Source organism: Leguminivora glycinivorella, chromosome 6 (genome assembly GCF_023078275.1).
Source record: "Leguminivora glycinivorella isolate SPB_JAAS2020 chromosome 6, LegGlyc_1.1, whole genome shotgun sequence".
In the NCBI taxonomy this organism is placed as follows: Eukaryota; Metazoa; Arthropoda; class Insecta; order Lepidoptera; family Tortricidae; genus Leguminivora; species Leguminivora glycinivorella.
Genome location: NC_062976.1, coordinates 9911300 through 9929828, shown reverse-complemented (window position 1 = coordinate 9929828; position 18529 = coordinate 9911300). Strand labels below are relative to the sequence as shown.

The window sequence follows — 18529 nt, the reverse complement described above, 5'->3', positions numbered from 1 at the left end:
AAACTACCAACGAAAACAGTGAATGTATTCATTTAACATATAATATTTATATACTAACATTTAGTAAAAAAATATGCCAACTTACCTCTATACATTTTAGATCACCTAGTGACGTATTTAATTTTTTACAAATAGTTTCTTATGCTCACTCAATCCTCACACTTTTGAAAAGCCGAATTTAGATGAAAAACATAAGATTTAGACCGCTCCATTGGCTACCATTTAAGTACCATTTGAGTTGTCAAATGAATTTCCTTCATATTTTGTTACAGGTCCTATTGTCAATAAACAATCCCCACCCAGACCTGTTCCTAGTCGTCAAAATCGACAAGATCCTGCAAGGCCACGTGAGTCAAGTGCTGGAGCCCTACCTCAAAGCCACCAAAGACCCGCGTCTCGGGCTCAAAGTCCACAAAACTGTCCAGTCGTACGCCCATCGAGTTGGAACTTATAGGATGCCGTTTGCGTGGACTGCAAAGCCACTGTTTAAGTAAGTATTTTGCAATCTATTTGAAGTTAATGGGATTGTGACATGGGATTGTAGTTTGTTGGTTTATGACACGAACGAAGTGAGTTTTATAAAAGATTCATCCGAGATTTCGAGTTTTTAAATGTAGACATTTTTGACGTTCTATTTCGAAGTGATATTAGAATAGAAGCCAAATCAAATTGCGAGACATTTTATAAAATCGATTTTATTGAAATATTAACCAGTGATATAGAATATGGTTTTAAGAGTCTATATTTATACTGTTCAAAATTTGGGATTATTGTACTCATCATACAAGTTTTACCTATGTGTATTTATGCAGCTTGCAAGTTCTACGAGATGTTAGTGGATGGATCTCATCAGTTTTAAACTTTATTTGTGTCATTTTCAGATTATACAGCAACGATTTGGACACAACCCCAGAATTTCCCGCCATCTACCGCCAAGAGCCGAACAAAATGTCAGACGATGATTTGTTAAAGATCCTGTCAGATTTCCGGAAGCCGGAAAAGTTAGCAAAGTTGACTACAATACCAGGTTGGCTCAATATCAACATTTCGCCTAGCAACGAACAAATACCAAGTGAGTAAATAGTAGTGTTTTGTGAATGAACAAATCAATGTTTATTTAGTAGAAATACATGCAATAAAACTTAAAAATAACAGCAGATAATCCCTATCCTTTATCGCAAATAAATTATTGTTTATCTGTTTGATTACACTAGTAAGATTTATGACATATGTGCGCGCGCATTATTTTGGTTCGCCGTTCCGTATAACCCGAACACAATATAATTGTACTTAATGGGTTACTCGCGTTTGTAGAAATCGCACGCTTGATCTGTAGAGGTGGGGCAGTTGATGTTCGTTGTCCAAGATCCTCAAAATCTGATCGAAACTGGTAACTGGTAGAGCGTTTCGTATAAAATGTTTTTTTTTTAGATTGCATGTCAACAGCATACGCAGCACTCAAGCCGTTTCCCCTCCCCCCAACCTCACCGCTCACCTTGGAACTAGCCACACTAAATATGGAGCCAGAACAACCTTATGCGGCCTTCATACACCACTTATACGTCAGGCCTCTGTCGCTAAACTTCGAGTCGCAGAAGATGTTCGCTCGCGCGAGGAATATCGCATGCTCTATTGAGTTGAGGGAGTGTGATACGGGCGATAATAAGCCTTTACAGGTTAGTTTAATTATTGATCTATCTTTTTTATTTAGAACACTCCAAGAGTTCAGAAAATATTTGTATTGAAGTAACTACATCCGACGCTGCTTGCTCTGATCCCGCCTAATGAATCACCAGCTAGGTTAGCACATGATTGGCGCGAGATAGATCACACGTCTTATTTTAATTGTATAAATGCCATAAGGACGGGTAGTCTATCTCGCGGCGAGTGGCGACATACTCTCGCACCAATCATGTACTAACTCTGCTGGATCAGTGTAATGTCATTTTTTTTGTTGATTGTACTTCTTGATTCACGATAAAAAAGAACTACATCCTATTTTCTTTATTCTTTCTAAACTAATATTCTCTCTTAGGTGGTCTACGGGCGAGCCGGCATGACAACGCAATACCGTTGCTCCGTGCTACATCACAACGCGAACCCCGCATGGAGCGATGAAGCCAAGATCCGCCTGCCAGCCACTATCACTCCAAACCATCACCTGCTCTTCACGTTTTATCACATATCATGCGATTTGACTAAGAAGAACGATGCTAACGTTGAAACGTGCATTGGGTAAGGCACTTACGTGAATAGCCGGGTCCACACAGTCAGGCACGTCACGAGGCAATATGCTCTCGCGGCAAACGTTTTTGCCTTAGCCGAGACAGCATGCACGTTTAGCTCGGCAAAGACACGTTTCCGTTGAACATTTGCATCACAATAAATATATGATATAACGATGGTTTGGACATTTATGATTACTTTTTCTTTTACAGCTACGCATGGGTGCCATTATTGAAGAACAACAAGTTTGTGGATGAGATCGTGAATTTGTCTATAGCCACGCATTTGCCATCGGGTTATCTGTCCATCCAGCCACTCGGACTCGGTAAAGGGGTGAGTAACATTTTAATATAAAAGTTACTATTTCAATTTGATAAGATCCTCTTATTGACGTATACGTACGTAGGTATATGTAGTTGCTCCTTCCCACGCTGAGACGTCTTATGCAACGAAGTTTCCGCTTCACTTCGCTGCAAAGAAAGCTATTGACGTCAGGAAATAATCGCCAAAAAATACAAAGTTGTCATTCTTGGCCTAGTATGATTAGTATAGTCTGCCAGTTTCATACAATGCTTTTATAAATATTCGTGTTTGAAATTGACTCCCCAAGTTCTGACTAAACTATTCCCACAGAACGCAGGCCCCGAAGTAATCTGGGTGGAAGGCGAGAAGCAACTCTTCCGCTGCCAACTGGTCCTAGACTCCACAGTAGCTACCCGCGACACACACCTGCACAACTTATTCATGCAAGCGGAGCGACTTATCAAAACCAACTCGCCGCCTACATCACCGTCCCCTCCTCCGTGGAATGATGTCTGTAATGCTTTGAAAGCTGCTCATGCGATCAAATTGAGTGCGCTGGTCGCGTTCTTGCCTACGATATTGAACCAGCTCTTCGAGTTAATGGTAAGTTTTAGTCTTAGACTCGTAAATACTACATCTTCAGTAGTAGATTGTACAACAAGGGCATAAAGTGACCCATTTTTACCCGAGGCAATTTTTTGGTCTGAGCGAAGCGTACACTCTGCTTTTCACTTCAATTGCGAGTAAAATAATTATATTTTTTGGCAATTTACACCACGAAATTGTCGTAAAGCGAAAGAACATAATGCATAACCAATTCCCGTCAATTAACTTTTTAGTTTTCAACATGTGATTAGTTTCAGATGCTTGGTTTTCGGCCAAGTCAAACTTTTCGGAGCATTTTTGAACGGTAATCGACTCCTATTATATGTGATTTACTAAATTTAATGACAGAAAATACGGAATTTTAATAAATTGTAGCAAAAAAAAATAGTATAACAAGTTTTGTCATCTACTGCATCTACACAATTTTATTGCTCAGTAAAATTGTGCAATAAGTTTTAACTGTTTGGCTGTTGAGACCGATTACCTTAGTCTTAAAAGAAAGTTTTACTTTATGCTCTAGAACATAAAATGCGATTTTATGTCGTCTACGCACGACATAAAGGTGCACTTTTTGAGCATGAGAAGTGAAAAACTTATTCGTGCAAGCGGAGCTTCTGATCAAAACTAATTCACCACCTACTTCACCTTCACCTCCCGAATTATGTGTGCAATGCTACTGGCGTATTCGCCTACGATATTGAACCAGCGTTTGAGTTCATGGTAATAAGTTCATGCGACTGCCAACGCTAAACGAAGACGCTTGTTTGCTACATACATGTTTCGATGAATTTCCAAAAACTAAATTCGTTTTTCTTTCTGTTTCAGACGGTGGAGAAAAGTTATACGCACGACATGGGATATCAAATCGTGAAGTTGATCGTGCATTTCGTGCATATGATCCATGATTACGGACGAAAAGACTTGCTAGATAGCTACGTCAAGGTAAATTAATTATTGATTTTCTTTTTTTTTATTTATTTATTTCTATATGATATTAATTATTATTTAGCGCTGGTGGCCTAGCGGTAAGAGCATGCGACTTTCTATCCGGAGGTCGCGGGTTCGAACCTCGGCTCGGCTCGTACCAATGAGTTTTTCGTAACTTATGTGCGAAATGTCATTTGATATTTGCCAGTCGCTTTTCGGTGAAGGAAAACATCGTGAACAAACCGGACTAATTCTTCGAAAGACTAGGTCTTCGGGTTGGAAGGTCAGATGGCAGTCGTAAAAACTAGTGCCCGCCAAATCTTGGGATTAGTTGTCAAAAGCGGAACCCAGGCTCCCACGAGCCGTGGCAAATGCCGGGATAACGCAAAGAGGATGATGATTAATTATTATTTAGACCCTTTTAAAAGGAAAAGTCTACTAGATAAGAAGATTTGAATCTTTTAATACATTAGGATCGGTACAGACGGACTTTAACACAAGTGCAGTCGTCGTCCAATCAGCCTGCGGCTCCGATATAAATTTCACTTTTGATTTAAACCTGTCTATGCCGGCCCTTAAACATGTGACCATTGGAACAGTGATCTGTGATCTGATAAACTTCACTAATTATTTTTGTAGTAATCTTCATTTAAACAAAATCTAAAACATTGATATTATGGATTGGATGGAATCAAAAACATGGATTTCCTCAAAGTAACGCCTGATTCCATCGATTAGTCTTCGTTTATTTTGCATTTTTATAATATGTTAATCTCTTTCTTACAGTACGTATTCAACTGCGTAGAGTTCAAACTGCACACGGTATTGACGGCGCCACTGTACATGTTCGTGGACCCCAACCAGCAAGACTTCCTACTGGGGCACAAGTTCATGCAGTACTCTAGTTTCTTCTTCGACATTATCATCAAAAGCATGGCGCAGTATCTTATTAACACTGGACGAATTAAGGTTAGTGCCACATTTATATTAACTGCTTCGTAACTGTCTGAATTTCGGTAACGCCTAGGCTAAATGTCCGTAAATCTTCATACCGGATGTAACTTTCTTATTGTGTATTTGTTTGAAGAGGAGATACATACTGGTTTTACAATTCAAGTCAAGAAGAGGTACGAATGAAACAAACTTATAAATTCATGCGATCACACAGACACGTCGATATAAAGATCATAATTTTAAAATCCCATGACATTTACTGATTTCTGTACGGGTATTTTCACTCTTGACTATTATTTACTTTTGGGTTATGCTTACAGATGTCTCGAAACGAACGATTTCATGCTGATCTCTTGGACAACATTGAAAAATTGGTCACAACCGTTGAACCATCATACATTCTGCAACAGCCTCTGCAGACTCACATATTTAACAAAAATCTTGCCGTATTTCTTAAGGTATGTATTCAAATTGTAACCTTTACATTACAAACAATAATAATAGGTCATATTATTTACTGTGTGTGGACGATGTTTTCTATATATCGCGCCGATCCCAAGCGACTGGGATAAGGTCAAGCGAATGATGATATTTATATACTGAATATCCACCCAATACTCCTATTATTGTCCCATAGTAGTATAAATATTCTTGACGACATGTATCTAAACATTATTAACGCATTGAGTGAGGCGTCTGTTTACAGTAAAGTGAGTGCAGGGGGTAGTGGAAATAGGAAAATTGTGGGATGGAATAGGCATGTCAGCGAGGCCCACAGGGAGGCCAGACTTCACTTTCAAAACTGGATCTTGTGCGGTAAGCCAAATACGGGTCATGTTTTTAATTCAATGCGAATTAGTCGAAAGATATTTAAATCTAGGCTGCGTTGGGTACAAAACCACCAAGACCAGATCAAGATGGATATGCTGGCGGCCCATCATAAAAAGTGTGACTTTCGTAACTTCTGGAAACTTACAAAGAAAGTGGAAGTGAAGACTGGGCTTTCTGTTAGTGTCAATGGCGTCTCTGACGCCAAGGGTATCGCTGACACGTTTAAGGACCATTTTAAAAGTCATTTTAATGACAAGTCTGTACCTGCAGGGTCAGTTCAACTGGTGGTGCCTGACGATGAGGTAGGGAGTGACTTGCAGATTCGTTATAGTGCAAGAGATATAACTAAGGCACTGAAGGATATGAAAAGGGGAAAGTCTCCCGGTCATGATTGCCTGAGCGTTGAGCACCTGCAGTTTGCTGGCCCTCACTTGCCTAGAATCCTAGCAATGTTTTTTAACCTATGTATCGGTCACTCTTATTTACCCAATCATATGACAAAAACTATAGTGGTACCTATTGTTAAAAACAAAACTGGCGATATATCTGATGTGACGAATTACAGACCTATTTCTCCGGCAACAATCGTAGCCAGAGTACTTGATAGTTTACTTAACATGCAATTGGACAAGTGCTTGCAGCTACATGACGCACAGTTCGGCTTCCGAGCCGGCCTGTCGACGGAAAGTGCGATCATTTGTCTTAAGAACACTGTTGAGTACTATACCCGGCGTAGGACACCTATTTATGCGTGTTTTCTAGACCTTTCCAAGGCCTTTGACCTGGTAAATTACGATTTGCTATGGCAGAAGCTGGGAGAGACCAGTTTTCCTAAAGAATTAACACGCATATTTAGATACTGGTACGCCAGCCAGAGAAATAGTGTCCGATGGGGAAATGTTTTGTCAGATGAGTATGGATTAAATTGTGGAGTCAGGCAAGGCGGATTGAGCTCACCAAAATTATTTAATCTGTATGTTAACGATCTCATCGATGGGCTCAGCAGCATGCATGTCGGATGCCATGTTAACAGGGTAGCATTTAACAACATAAGCTATGCAGATGATATGGTGTTGTTGAGCCCATCGGTTGGAGGACTTCGAACCCTTATCGAAAAGTGTGAGTCATATGCTTTAAGACATAGCTTAAAATATAATGTATCGAAAAGTGAGTATATGGTTTTCAAGGCGGGAACCAAGTGCCCGTCTCATGTCCCGCCGATTCTCTTGAACGGTGAGCAGCTCAGGAGAGTAAATTCATTTAAATACCTTGGGCACTTGGTTACCGATGATTTGCGTGATGATTCTGATATCGAGAGGGAGCGAAGGGCTCTTGCTGTTAGAGCCAATATGATAGCTCGCAGGTTCAGTCGGTGCACAGCTCAAGTTAAGATTACCCTGTTCCGTGCGTACTGTACATCGCTGTATACCTGCAGCTTGTGGACAAATTTTACGCAACGCTCGCTAAATACATTGCGGGTTCAATATAATGATGCGTTCAGGGTGCTGTTGCGGCTGCCGCGGCACTGCAGCGCATCCGGCATGTTCGCGGACGCGCACGTAGATGGTTTTCACGCGACGCTGCGCAAGCGCTGCGCCGCAGTGCTCCGCAGAGTCCGCGACAGCCGCCACAGCCTCCTGAGCGTAGTGGCTGAGAGGTGGGACAGTGGCCTAATCAGGCATTGGTCCTCACTTCATTTAGGATTAGGTACTAATATAGTTATTTAAGATGTTCTTGTCATTGTTACTAACAAACTATGGACACATGTTAGTCTGAAATAAACGCATTTTATTTTTATTTATTTATTTTTATTTTATAGTACAAAAGCAGGTTATGTAGGCAGAGGAACCTAAGTTACCAACGTTTGATGCGGCATTGTTTGAGTTTTTCTTGAATATTTGGCCTTAGGACTGCTTCTTTCACGAAAGTTAAACCTCATTCTAGAGTACGAATTTTGTTTTTTTTAACCATTACTTGTACTTTTCAGTCTTGCCTGTCGTTTATGGATCGTGGCTTCGTGTTCCGCCAAGTCAAAAGATACCTAGACAAGTTCAAAGCGTGCGAGCCCAAAGCGCTGTTCGAGTTCAAGTTCACGTTCCTCCAAACAATATGCTCACACGAACACTATGTGCCATTCAACTTGCCATTACACTCAAACAAGCTGGGAAAAGATATGGATGAAGGTAAAAAATAATAATTACACAATAGAAGTGTTTTTATTTTTGGGGTCCTTTTTTGTAATAAGTATTTTTTTTTATGTTGCAGACCCGGCAAAGTTAAAATTATCAGAGGAATTTATTATGAGGCATTTTCTATCAGGAGTATTACTCAGACAAGTAAGCATCCATCAATAGCACAAATGTTTATTCTGAGATTCCAGTTGTGTTGCGATTGTTTAATTTTACAATGCGTCTTTTAAAAACTTTAACTCTCTCATCATCCTTAGTTTTGTAGTACCTATTAGCTCAAGGAAAAACGATTTCAGGTGGAGCAATCCCTCCGGGAAGCACCTCAAAAACGGCGCACGGCACTGGGCGTGCTTCGCGCACTACTCACGAAGCACGAACACGACGATCGCTACCGATCGCGACAGTGCCGTGCACGTCTCGCGCAACTATATGCTCCCTGGCTTACCGTCGTGCGAGGTAAGTTGTCTTCTAGCGCTGATTGTATGTACAAAAATACCTGCCGGCAGCTACAGAAAGGATGCAACGTGTACTTCGCGGACTGGTAATGAAACTAATGAAGTACGAACACGACGATCGGTATCGATCGGAGTAGTGCCGCGGTTGTCTCGGGCAACTGTATATGCTCCCTAGTTTACTGCCGGTCGAGGTACGTAGATGAGACAGGCCCGCCACCAGCATAAAGCCCCATTTAGATGGTACGAGTTTCTCGCCCGTTTTGGTCGAGAAACTCGTATGACATTATCGTATGCGATAATCGCCTGGCGATTATCGTACGAACACGTTTACATTCGTGCGAGAAATAAAAACTCGCATACGAGTATCGTATGCGATACTCGCCAGGCGAAATAGTTTAGACGGAGAGTTGAATTTCCGGGAAATATTTCCATAACATTTCTCGACTCGTCTAAACCGGTTCTCGTATGACATTTCTTCTCGAACGTGCGATTATCGCACGAATCGGAGCGAACCGATTTTCATGCCAGTTTTGCCTGTCAACTTGCGTGCTTAGTTGCTAATTAATTAATTATAAACACATACATTTCATACTTTTTTATAATGTTGGATATACTTTGGATTTATTTGAATTTAAGATGAATAGTACCCAATAATATTAAAAACACTATAAATCATTTATGAAGGTCTAAATAATAATTATATAATAGGGAAAATAATGAATTCGACCGTAGTGTTACCTAGCTAATAAAATCTTGGTTGCGATACTTGCGATTAGGTTTAGGATATTATTGAACATAGAATATAGATAAGATTTATTATAAATGATAGCATTATACCCTACATTAACTATATAATATTGATAATGATAACCCTACGCAACTATGGGAACAAATCAAATTATTTTAACAAATATTCTGATTTGTGTGTTGTTACAAAGATGACATATAGAAGAGAAATTTCGACGGCTTCCGCTGTGGCGAGGTGGCCTAGGGGTGATGGCGTTTGGCCCGGATTGCTAAAAGACGCCGGTTCGAATCCGGCCTTCACCACTGGTGGTGCTCGTCATTTTTAGGGTTCCGTACCTCAAAAGGAAAAAACGGAACCCTTATAGGATCACTTTGTTGTCCGTCTGTCCGTCTGTCCGTCCGTCCGTCCGTCTGTCAAGACCCTTTTTCTCAGGAACGCGTGGAGGTATGAAGCTGAAATTTATATCAATTACTCAGGTCTACTGTCCCTTGAAGCTGTGAAAAAATCAATCTTCTAAGCCAACGCAATCAAAAGATACAGCCGTTTATGCCGCAAATTTTCGACACTTGCAAGGGAATCAAAACCTACAGGGTGCTTCCCGTGAACTCAGAATCTTGAAATTTGGTACGAAGCAACGTCTTATAGCATAGATAAAGGAAAAATTACGAAAACCATAAATTTTTAGTTACATCACATAATATATTTTTTTTTAATAATTTTAACCTTACTACCCATTTCCTCATAAACGCGTAGAGGTATTAAATTGAAATTCATACCAAATACTCAGGTCTATAATACCTTTAAGCTGTAACAAAATCAAACTTCTATGTCAACGCAATCAAAAGAAACAGCAATTTAAGCTGCATATTTTGAAACTCGCAAGTACTCGCAAGGGAATCAAAACCTAAAGGGTACTTCCAGTCGACCTAGAATCTTGAAATTTGGCATGAAGCAACGTTTTATAGCACACATAAAGGAAAAATTCCGAAAACCTTAGGTTTGTACGGAACCCTCGGTGCGCGAGTCCGACTCGCACTTGGCCGGTTTTTTTCTTTAATATATGACATCTTATTTCGATTTTTAATGATAACCCTAATTTATTTTTGGTTTTAGCTGTTACTGAGAGTTAGCTGTAAATATAAAAATAAAATGGTTTCTGTTTCTAGGTAAAGAGAATTCATTTCGACTGTAGCGCATAAAAGGCGAGGCGATTATCGCCTTCTCCCGTGCGATATCGTACATATAGTTTACATGATACGATATTTTTTCTCGTACTTCGATAATCGTACGTTCGAGGCGAGAAACTCGTACCATCTAAATGGGGCTTAAGAAATGCTGCGGAGCACTAGAGACGTGGAGCCTCGCGCATAACAGGCTTGTATTCGGAGATGAGGATTTCTCGCTCTTTCTCTGTGGATGTCAAATCTTGCTAGTAGCCGACATAAGTTGTGTTTCTGTAATAACTACCGTATATGACAATGTTAGCACCTCTTTACGCGCCTTGGATCATCCAGGACGTGTGTTAACTGTTGCATGTTTAGACTTTAGATCATATCGACCACTTCCACCAAAAGGCGCTCTGACGTTGCGGAAGGACATAAGCGTACTTCACTTTCTCTTTCGTATTCATAGACTCTTAGTAGCTTTGTATTAGAAACGACAACTCTTTTTCTAAATATAAGCTAAAGGATTACTTCTGAAGTTAGATAAATCATGTTCCTATGTTACCTGTTTAATTTTATTTGCTTCATCAATACTTTCTTCATTATAGACAACGCCCACCGCCTAGTAACCAAAACACTAGCCAGTCCAGTATTAGAGAACGGCCATGACAAAGTCGACGGCGACGCGACCGCCAACCCGATCATCAACAACTCGACTAAAGATGTCGTTTCAGCAAACAGCACGCCGCGAAGAAATCGACTCACGCTACACTTTGACCACACGCCAGTAAGGAATTCTGCACATTTCAAAGATCCGCCGGTCGTGCAAATTAATAATTATGGCAAAGGTTAGTAATAGTATGTTTGTAATTTTCTTGTTGCTTGCTACCCTTGTTTGTCTTCAAATGTTTATTGTAAAATGGTTTTGGAAATGTCCCTTTGTTTTTTAACGCACACTGTCAGTGTCACAATTTTTAGTCAATATTTACACAAAATCCCTTACGACTCTGCGTTTGCGCAACGATGGCAGTGTTTCTTTTCGTTCTGAGAAAGAATGGTGAGAAAAGAAAGATCAGTTTATTTCCATATAGCAAAGAGGATCGAGTATTATAGAGAGTTACTGTCAAAGTAAAATCTCTCGACACAGGCTTAGAACTTTTGAACCTCAGTTTTGACAATTTGGCCCATATTCTTAGCTTGATATGTATTAAAATGTCAAATAAAAATATTAGCGCCATCTAGCCGAGCGTTCCCCAAAGGTGTAACGCCATCTAGGCCACCGTACCTTTTTCTCTATGGGTTTGAGGTACGTTTTTTTCATAGACTTTATCCGTCTATACGGAGTTACATATCGTCACTACTTTCAAAAAATCTCGTATCTCACGCTGCTCCTCAAAGTTAAAACGCAGTAAGTCTATATGCATTCCATACATACTTACTACAATTTTCTTTTCACTGATAGACGAAGATACAAGTTTTTTAACAAGTAGTGACGATATGTCTTTGAATATAGTTAAACTTTTGCGAAGGCAACCAGCCCACTCTCGTACGAACCGCTGCCACCGTTGCTCATAAATTTATAATTTTTAAGAAGCCTATATAATTGTAATGGAGTACGCTAATCACTTCATGATGTTCGTAAGGTTTATATTTTATTTCAAAATGTCTACGTGTCGCCACGAAAAGGGTTCATTTCAAGTACATTCCACACTTTTTAAGCTATCTAGTATGCACTTGTGTGTTGTAGATCACACAAACAATGCGTCACAAAGCTCTCTAGAGTCCGTGTCGACCATGTCGGGCGGAGATTCGCTCCCGCGGAACGCCGGCCGCTTGGACCTGAGCGATATCGGGGATCAAGTCAATAGGTAAACGATAACACATTAGATTCAAGACAAACATTTAGCTCTCTCTGAATATAGACATGGTCACCTTTTCCCTATGCTCAGGCGAAATAGCGATGAATGGATATGCAATATACTTGCGAAAACGTAACATCGTGACGTGAGATGTAGTTCGTACACGTAGCAACATTAATATTTGGTAAATGATGGGCGATGAGCATTTGTTGAATGATGTTATCGTCAGAGGGGACTAAATGTTTGGTACAGTCAACTACAAAGAGATGTATCACCTTATTACAATGCAATAACGTGAAAAAGTGGATACATCTCTTTGTAGTCGACTGTACAGCACACGGCTATATTCACTGTTACAGTAAATCTTTCCATTTGTACGTTTTTAATAATTACGTCAGCTCAAAATACACACCGTAGCCGTATCTCTCTTAGAGAGAGTAGCCTTATTTTTTTAACAATGAAGCTGTATCACGCCCTAAAAACATCATCGAGAACACAAGAGCTCTTTATCTGTAAATCTGTAAATCTTTGTGAATACTGGAGCAGAGACAGCTCTTATACAGATAAGATACAGAGTATACAGACAGCTGTATCTTTACCTTTTCCTGTATGTATGTTGTATACACATACGAGTGTTTCATATGATACCTGCATCAAGCTGGATTAATTCTTAAGTATGTCCCTGTACTAAAGTGTGTATTCGTCCTGTGTGTGTCCAGATTTGGTGTGATGTCCGCGGAGGAGGTGCGCGATGTGCTTTTGTGTTTCCTGTTTGTGTTGAAGTACTTAGACGAGGAGCGGCTCGTGGAGTGGTGGAAGACGCATACTACGGCGCAGCAGCAGGCGTTTTTCAATGTTTTAGAGTAAGTTCTATGTTATGGCTACATGCACAGTTTTGTCCATGAATTCTTCGGCAGTTATGTCTCATGCGCTTAATCAGAAACAAATCCAAGAAAATTGAACCCAGTAAGTGCCAGATGTGAAAAGTAGGCGACAAATAGTTTGCACTTATTGGCCTGATCACCCGCGCATTTTGCTTGTAAGCAAAACATGACAGTCAGGCGAATCTGAAGGATACAATTCAAGCAAGAAGATTCTAATCTAGTTTTTTAAAACGCTTCAAAGAAAAAACGTACCTACACCTACTATCCTGGAATAATGTAAGATCGAAGAAGGGGAAACGAACAACCCAATGAAATTACATTTAAGTATAATTACCTAGTAGGCCACGATTTCTTTTTCAGATACCTTTCTAATTTCTATATTCTACCGTACAATTTTATATCAAATTAATGTGCTCCTATTTCATCGAAATAATTCTAAAAGACCCATTTGTTTCCAGAATATGCGCAGAACAATTCCAATACATCGGCCGCAAGCGCATCCTTTCCGAACTTAAGGCGACCACTCCCGACTGCAACGGTAAACTGAAGCCGCTCAAAGCGCGAACGTTGCCCGCTAGGATGAGCCCGCCGGACTTCTCGAAAGAACCGCCTATTATTGTCGAGAAGAATAACACGGTCAATAGGGAGAATCTTGCTACTGCCACTGTTACCTCCGGTAAGAAATAGTTTAACTGCTGAATGTACCCAACCTGAATTACCAATTTGGCTAGCCAATAAAGTGGTTCCAAGACCATACGCCAAGCCGCATCAATTAAAGTCAAAGAGGGGTTGTTGTTCCGCATTTCGACACTAAACATGCTATTTATTTTCACGTTTCATTGTTGTTATTTTCTTACAGAACTAGAAACCATAGCGGAGCACGCCGTCGTATCAGCCGGCTGTCTGGCTACCGAGGTCGGCCTCACAATAATCGATCGAACCTGCCTCTTTACGAAGAACTTAGGCGCGGCCGAAGGCTCTGCCGCCCGACCTTACCTGAGGCTACTGCAATTTCCTCAAAGCGAAACGCTATATAAACATCTGTTTGCTGCTTTGAGAGCTTATATCAATCAGTTCTCTGAATCGTTGTTTGAAGGTAAGAAATTTATTGACACTTTTACTACTACATATTTCTCGACATAAGCCACAGTCGATTTCACAATAATCGACCTGATCTATAGTTATCTTTACGAAGAACGTAGGCGCAGCCAACTTCTCTGCGGTTGCGGCCCGGCCTTATCTGAGGCTACTGAATAGAATACAATAGAAGATATTTATTTACTGCAGTTTTCTCAGAACGAAACGCTTTATAAACATCTGTTCGCCGCTTTGAGAGCGTACATCAATCAGTTCTCAGAGACGTTGTTTGAAGGTAAGACATATTTCTATATCGAATTGGCGCATTTAGATCATAGATAGAACAATTTCTGTTTGTGATTCAAAATTTGGTACCTACAAAACTCCGTGATATCATAAATTAAATATAACAAGATCATACCATCCCATACATTAAAATGCGACCGCCTACGAACGCGCTTACACTCCACCACACATAGATGGCGCCACAAAAAAATACCTTGTTGCCACCGATTATTTGTAGATTGGCATTAAGTGACAATTCCTAGGCGTAAATCTATGTCAAAAGTGACACTTAACGCCATCTACAAGTATAATCATAGAGGAATAAGTAAGGGAAGAGTTGTAACTCCATACATCAGTAAATGCGAGTTATTTGTAGTGACATCTATCGTCATTCACTCGTCAATCACGCGCCAACTAGCGTAAATTATCAGTACTGCTACTCGACACTAGGTGCCGACAGTGTTGCGTTTGCCAAAAATGTAATATTAAAACAGTTTACACCTTATATTATAAGCTGAAGTAATTGAAAGCAAAGTACTGATTAATACTATTGTAATATTAGCTAAAAATTGTTGAGCAATAGACTTTTTGTTCGTCGTGACGTCTATTGACAAGTAGCAGTACTGATAATTTACGCTAGTTGGCGCGTGATTGACGAGTGAATGACGATAGATGTCACTACAAATAACTCGCATTTACTGATGTATGGAGTTACAACTCTTCCCTTACTTATTTCCTCTATGGTATAATCGAAACCTACAAGACATTTTTTTTTGTGGCGCCATCTATGTGTGGTGGAGTGTAAGCGCGGTCTTAGGCGGTCGCATTTTAATGTATGGGATGGTATGATCTTGTTATATTTAATTTATGGTGATATATTTGAAGTTCGCTCACCTCAGCCATGCGTGTATTGCAACTTTGTCACGTGTCCGGATTTCGGTGATTCGCCCTTTGTGTTTATTTTTTTGTAAATACTAGTTACATTCAAGCAATTTTTATTACCAGGTGGCAGCACATTATGCGCCGGCGTTGTCAGTGCAGTAGTAAGATTATGTGAAGCGCGCGCGGCGTGGCTTCGACGCGAGGCGGCTGCCGCGCTGTATCTGCTTATGCGGGCTAATTACCAGCACGGCGGCGGCGGGAGCTTGACCCGCGTACATTTACAGGTAAATATGTCTAAGGGCCAGTGGCATGAACCACATTTGACACATCATCGTCACACAACAGACGTCTATGGAACTTTAACGGTGACAGACGGCTTGATGCAACCGGCCTTGAGAGACGGACCAGGCAAATCTCGATTTCCTTAGCAGCTGACGCCCCCGAAGGTTAACTATACGTCGTCGTTATTCATTTTGTGAATTTTCCTCCAGGATCATAATAGTTGTGAAGATGCATTCCTGTGCAACAAGGTCATAAAGTCAAAGTGTTGAATAAATATATTATATAGAATAAATATTATATTTTACTAAAGTTTTACTATTATTTCCTACTGAATTCTCTTTCCTATAAGAAAACTGACAAAACTTATTGCCCTGAACGAAAACGCCCGGACCTAACTAAAAAAATTGTAAACAACTACATATTGACAAACATATTAGGTTCTAATATGGTTTACTATAGCCCTGAACATATAGTCTTATTTCGCACCAATTAAAATTTTTTCCTCAATAACAATCACGTTTCGGTATTGTTTGTCAACTGTGGACCAATGACCTCACCAAGACGCGGTAAATCGATCAGTGCAGTGGACAATGCGAAGCGCTAACGGTATTTTATCACTCCTCTTATTTTACTGGGCTACCGAAATTCTATGAGATCATTGCTCAGTTGTCATCTTTACGTAGAGTTACAAGTACGTTAAGAATCTCTTGTAAAATTTGTTTCATTTATCAGTTATACTTAGTACAAATTAGTATTTGCGTTAATCAGTTACGTTTACAGTTTATTTCATACATTACGCGCATTTTTTATACATTTATAGGCCATTTATGTTTAATTTAGCATTGTGTGTCAAGAAATACTTCTTTACGCGTTTGTTTAGCCCATATTGTCCCACTGCTGGGCAAAGGCTTCTCTCAAATTCCTTTAAGTATCCCTACCCCCTGAAGTCTTTGTCAAAGTCTTGCGGCTCATCCCGCCGTCTCTGGTCTATTTAATTATTTATAAACTTTATTTAAGTTTTTCAAAAAGCTATTATTTCGCAGGTCATCATAGCAGTCTCCAAACTCCTCGATACATCAACGGCTCTCAACTGCAAACGTTTTCAAGAATCTCTTTCTGTGATAAATTGCTTCGCGACCGGCGACAAGGCGATGAAGGGCACAGGTATGTTTGTGTTATGCTTTGCATTTTGTAGTCATGGTGTTGGTTATTCGTTAAAACAGTTTTATAATATTTGATTCGAAAGGGTCAAAGCATGTCGCTGATGATTTAATATCACAGCAATATTTGATAATATTCACCAATGTTATTGCTATATTGGTTATCTAAACGTGTGAATGAAACTCATAAAAAAAGTATATAAACACAAAAAAATACCATTGACAGTAAGGGTGTCTTTTGTGTTACTTTTAAACTAGTAAGTTTTACTATTATCTATTATGATCAGGACTGAAACAGCAAAAAACAGTTTGCTCTCCAATGTGAAGGCATCTGATCTACCGATAAAACAGACGAATTTTCAAACAGGCCTACCTCCATAGAATCAATCCTTTAGTAAGAAATACTCTACATAATATATTTACTAGATTGATAATTGATAAAGTTATTAAAACTATACATAGTTACATACTATAATATTGTTTTGACAGGGTTGTCAACGGAGGTAGCAGAGTTGATGCGTCGCGTGCGGACCGTAGTTGGAGCGCGGGCGAGATTGGCTGGAGTTGGCGGCAGTGGAGGCGCGGCGGGTAATTTTATTATTAATTATATTCTTCTGTAGCTACCACATGTTACTTTTTTACGGTTCCTGTACTTATGGTTTTATCATACTCGTACGTCACAACCATATTACTTGAAAAGACTCGTTAACATAATGATTTCTTTATAGGAGCAGGCAGCGTGCATTTAGCAGAGCTACAGCACGCGCTAGCAGCGTCTTGCCGCGCGACGCCGCGGTTACGGCACGCATGGTTGGCCACACTGGCTGAGCACAACGCGAGGCAGAGCGACCATGATGAGGTAAGAGTTTTTTTTTTTTTTTAATTTGAAAATTCCGGAATGCTCTATACAAACTTCCACCCCGCATTTTAGGGAAGTAGGGGGTTAGGAAGAGACAAAAAGTACCCTATAGCTCTGCATCCCTTCAACTATCTTTAGGTACTTAAATTTCGCATCAATTTCTCGCTCCGTTTTGCCGTGAAAGACGGACAAACCAACAGACACACACACTTTCCTATTTATAATATTAGTATGGATTCTAGGGGTTTGGTAACACCATTCTCTTCTTCTTATTCTTTCATATGACTATCGCCCGTCATCTCATCATGTACTTGCTTGCATTTCACAGCATATCTCACAAAGTCCAGAAGCATCAACGAACATTGACGAGGTAGTGACTCGTAATTTGTTATGTAGCCTAACTTTTGGTCATTTGTAGCTAATATCTAAAGCACATTGTTTTACTAAAAGCTCTAAAATTCTCTAATTATAGTTTTTTTTTTCGTTCAGATCCAGGGGCCGATTTTTGAGTCTCACTGTCACTAAAATACCGGTTGAAAACGGTGAATTGCCTATTATTTTCAGTGACAATTTTCTGAATTCGAACGCCGTGAGACTCAAAAATCGGCCCCCTGTTTTATCTGTGCCCTACACACACTATTCTACCTGTGCCCTAATATTATCTATGTTTGTAGGCTATGTGCTGTCAACTCCACATCGCAGCACTGATAGCCGAATACCTCAAGCTGCGGGGGAACCTCGCGTGGGGCGCCGACGCCTTCGCTGAGATCTCCTTGAATATTCCCAAAGACGAGACCGGGCTCAAAATAGACGAAGGTAAGTCCGTATATCAAATGATT

At 40.1% G+C, this 18529-nt stretch overlaps 1 protein-coding gene across 1 annotated transcript in view; it reads left to right on the top strand.

Annotated features, from left to right (window-relative positions):
• Positions 1-18529, top strand: part of LOC125227381 (dedicator of cytokinesis protein 9) — a 67618-nt gene that overhangs the window by 12122 nt on the left and 36967 nt on the right. Inside the window, exons 8-29 of the mRNA XM_048131687.1 lie at positions 273-490; positions 882-1072; positions 1432-1676; positions 2036-2235; positions 2439-2559; positions 2860-3132; positions 3961-4077; positions 4849-5031; positions 5337-5474; positions 7835-8030; positions 8113-8183; positions 8333-8492; positions 11011-11250; positions 12150-12270; positions 12981-13124; positions 13604-13821; positions 14005-14241; positions 15513-15673; positions 16715-16835; positions 17321-17419; positions 17560-17690; positions 18365-18506. Coding sequence (XP_047987644.1) covers positions 273-490; positions 882-1072; positions 1432-1676; positions 2036-2235; positions 2439-2559; positions 2860-3132; positions 3961-4077; positions 4849-5031; positions 5337-5474; positions 7835-8030; positions 8113-8183; positions 8333-8492; positions 11011-11250; positions 12150-12270; positions 12981-13124; positions 13604-13821; positions 14005-14241; positions 15513-15673; positions 16715-16835; positions 17321-17419; positions 17560-17690; positions 18365-18506 — 3727 coding nt within the window. The remainder of the gene's footprint in view (positions 1-272; positions 491-881; positions 1073-1431; positions 1677-2035; positions 2236-2438; positions 2560-2859; positions 3133-3960; positions 4078-4848; positions 5032-5336; positions 5475-7834; positions 8031-8112; positions 8184-8332; positions 8493-11010; positions 11251-12149; positions 12271-12980; positions 13125-13603; positions 13822-14004; positions 14242-15512; positions 15674-16714; positions 16836-17320; positions 17420-17559; positions 17691-18364; positions 18507-18529) is intronic.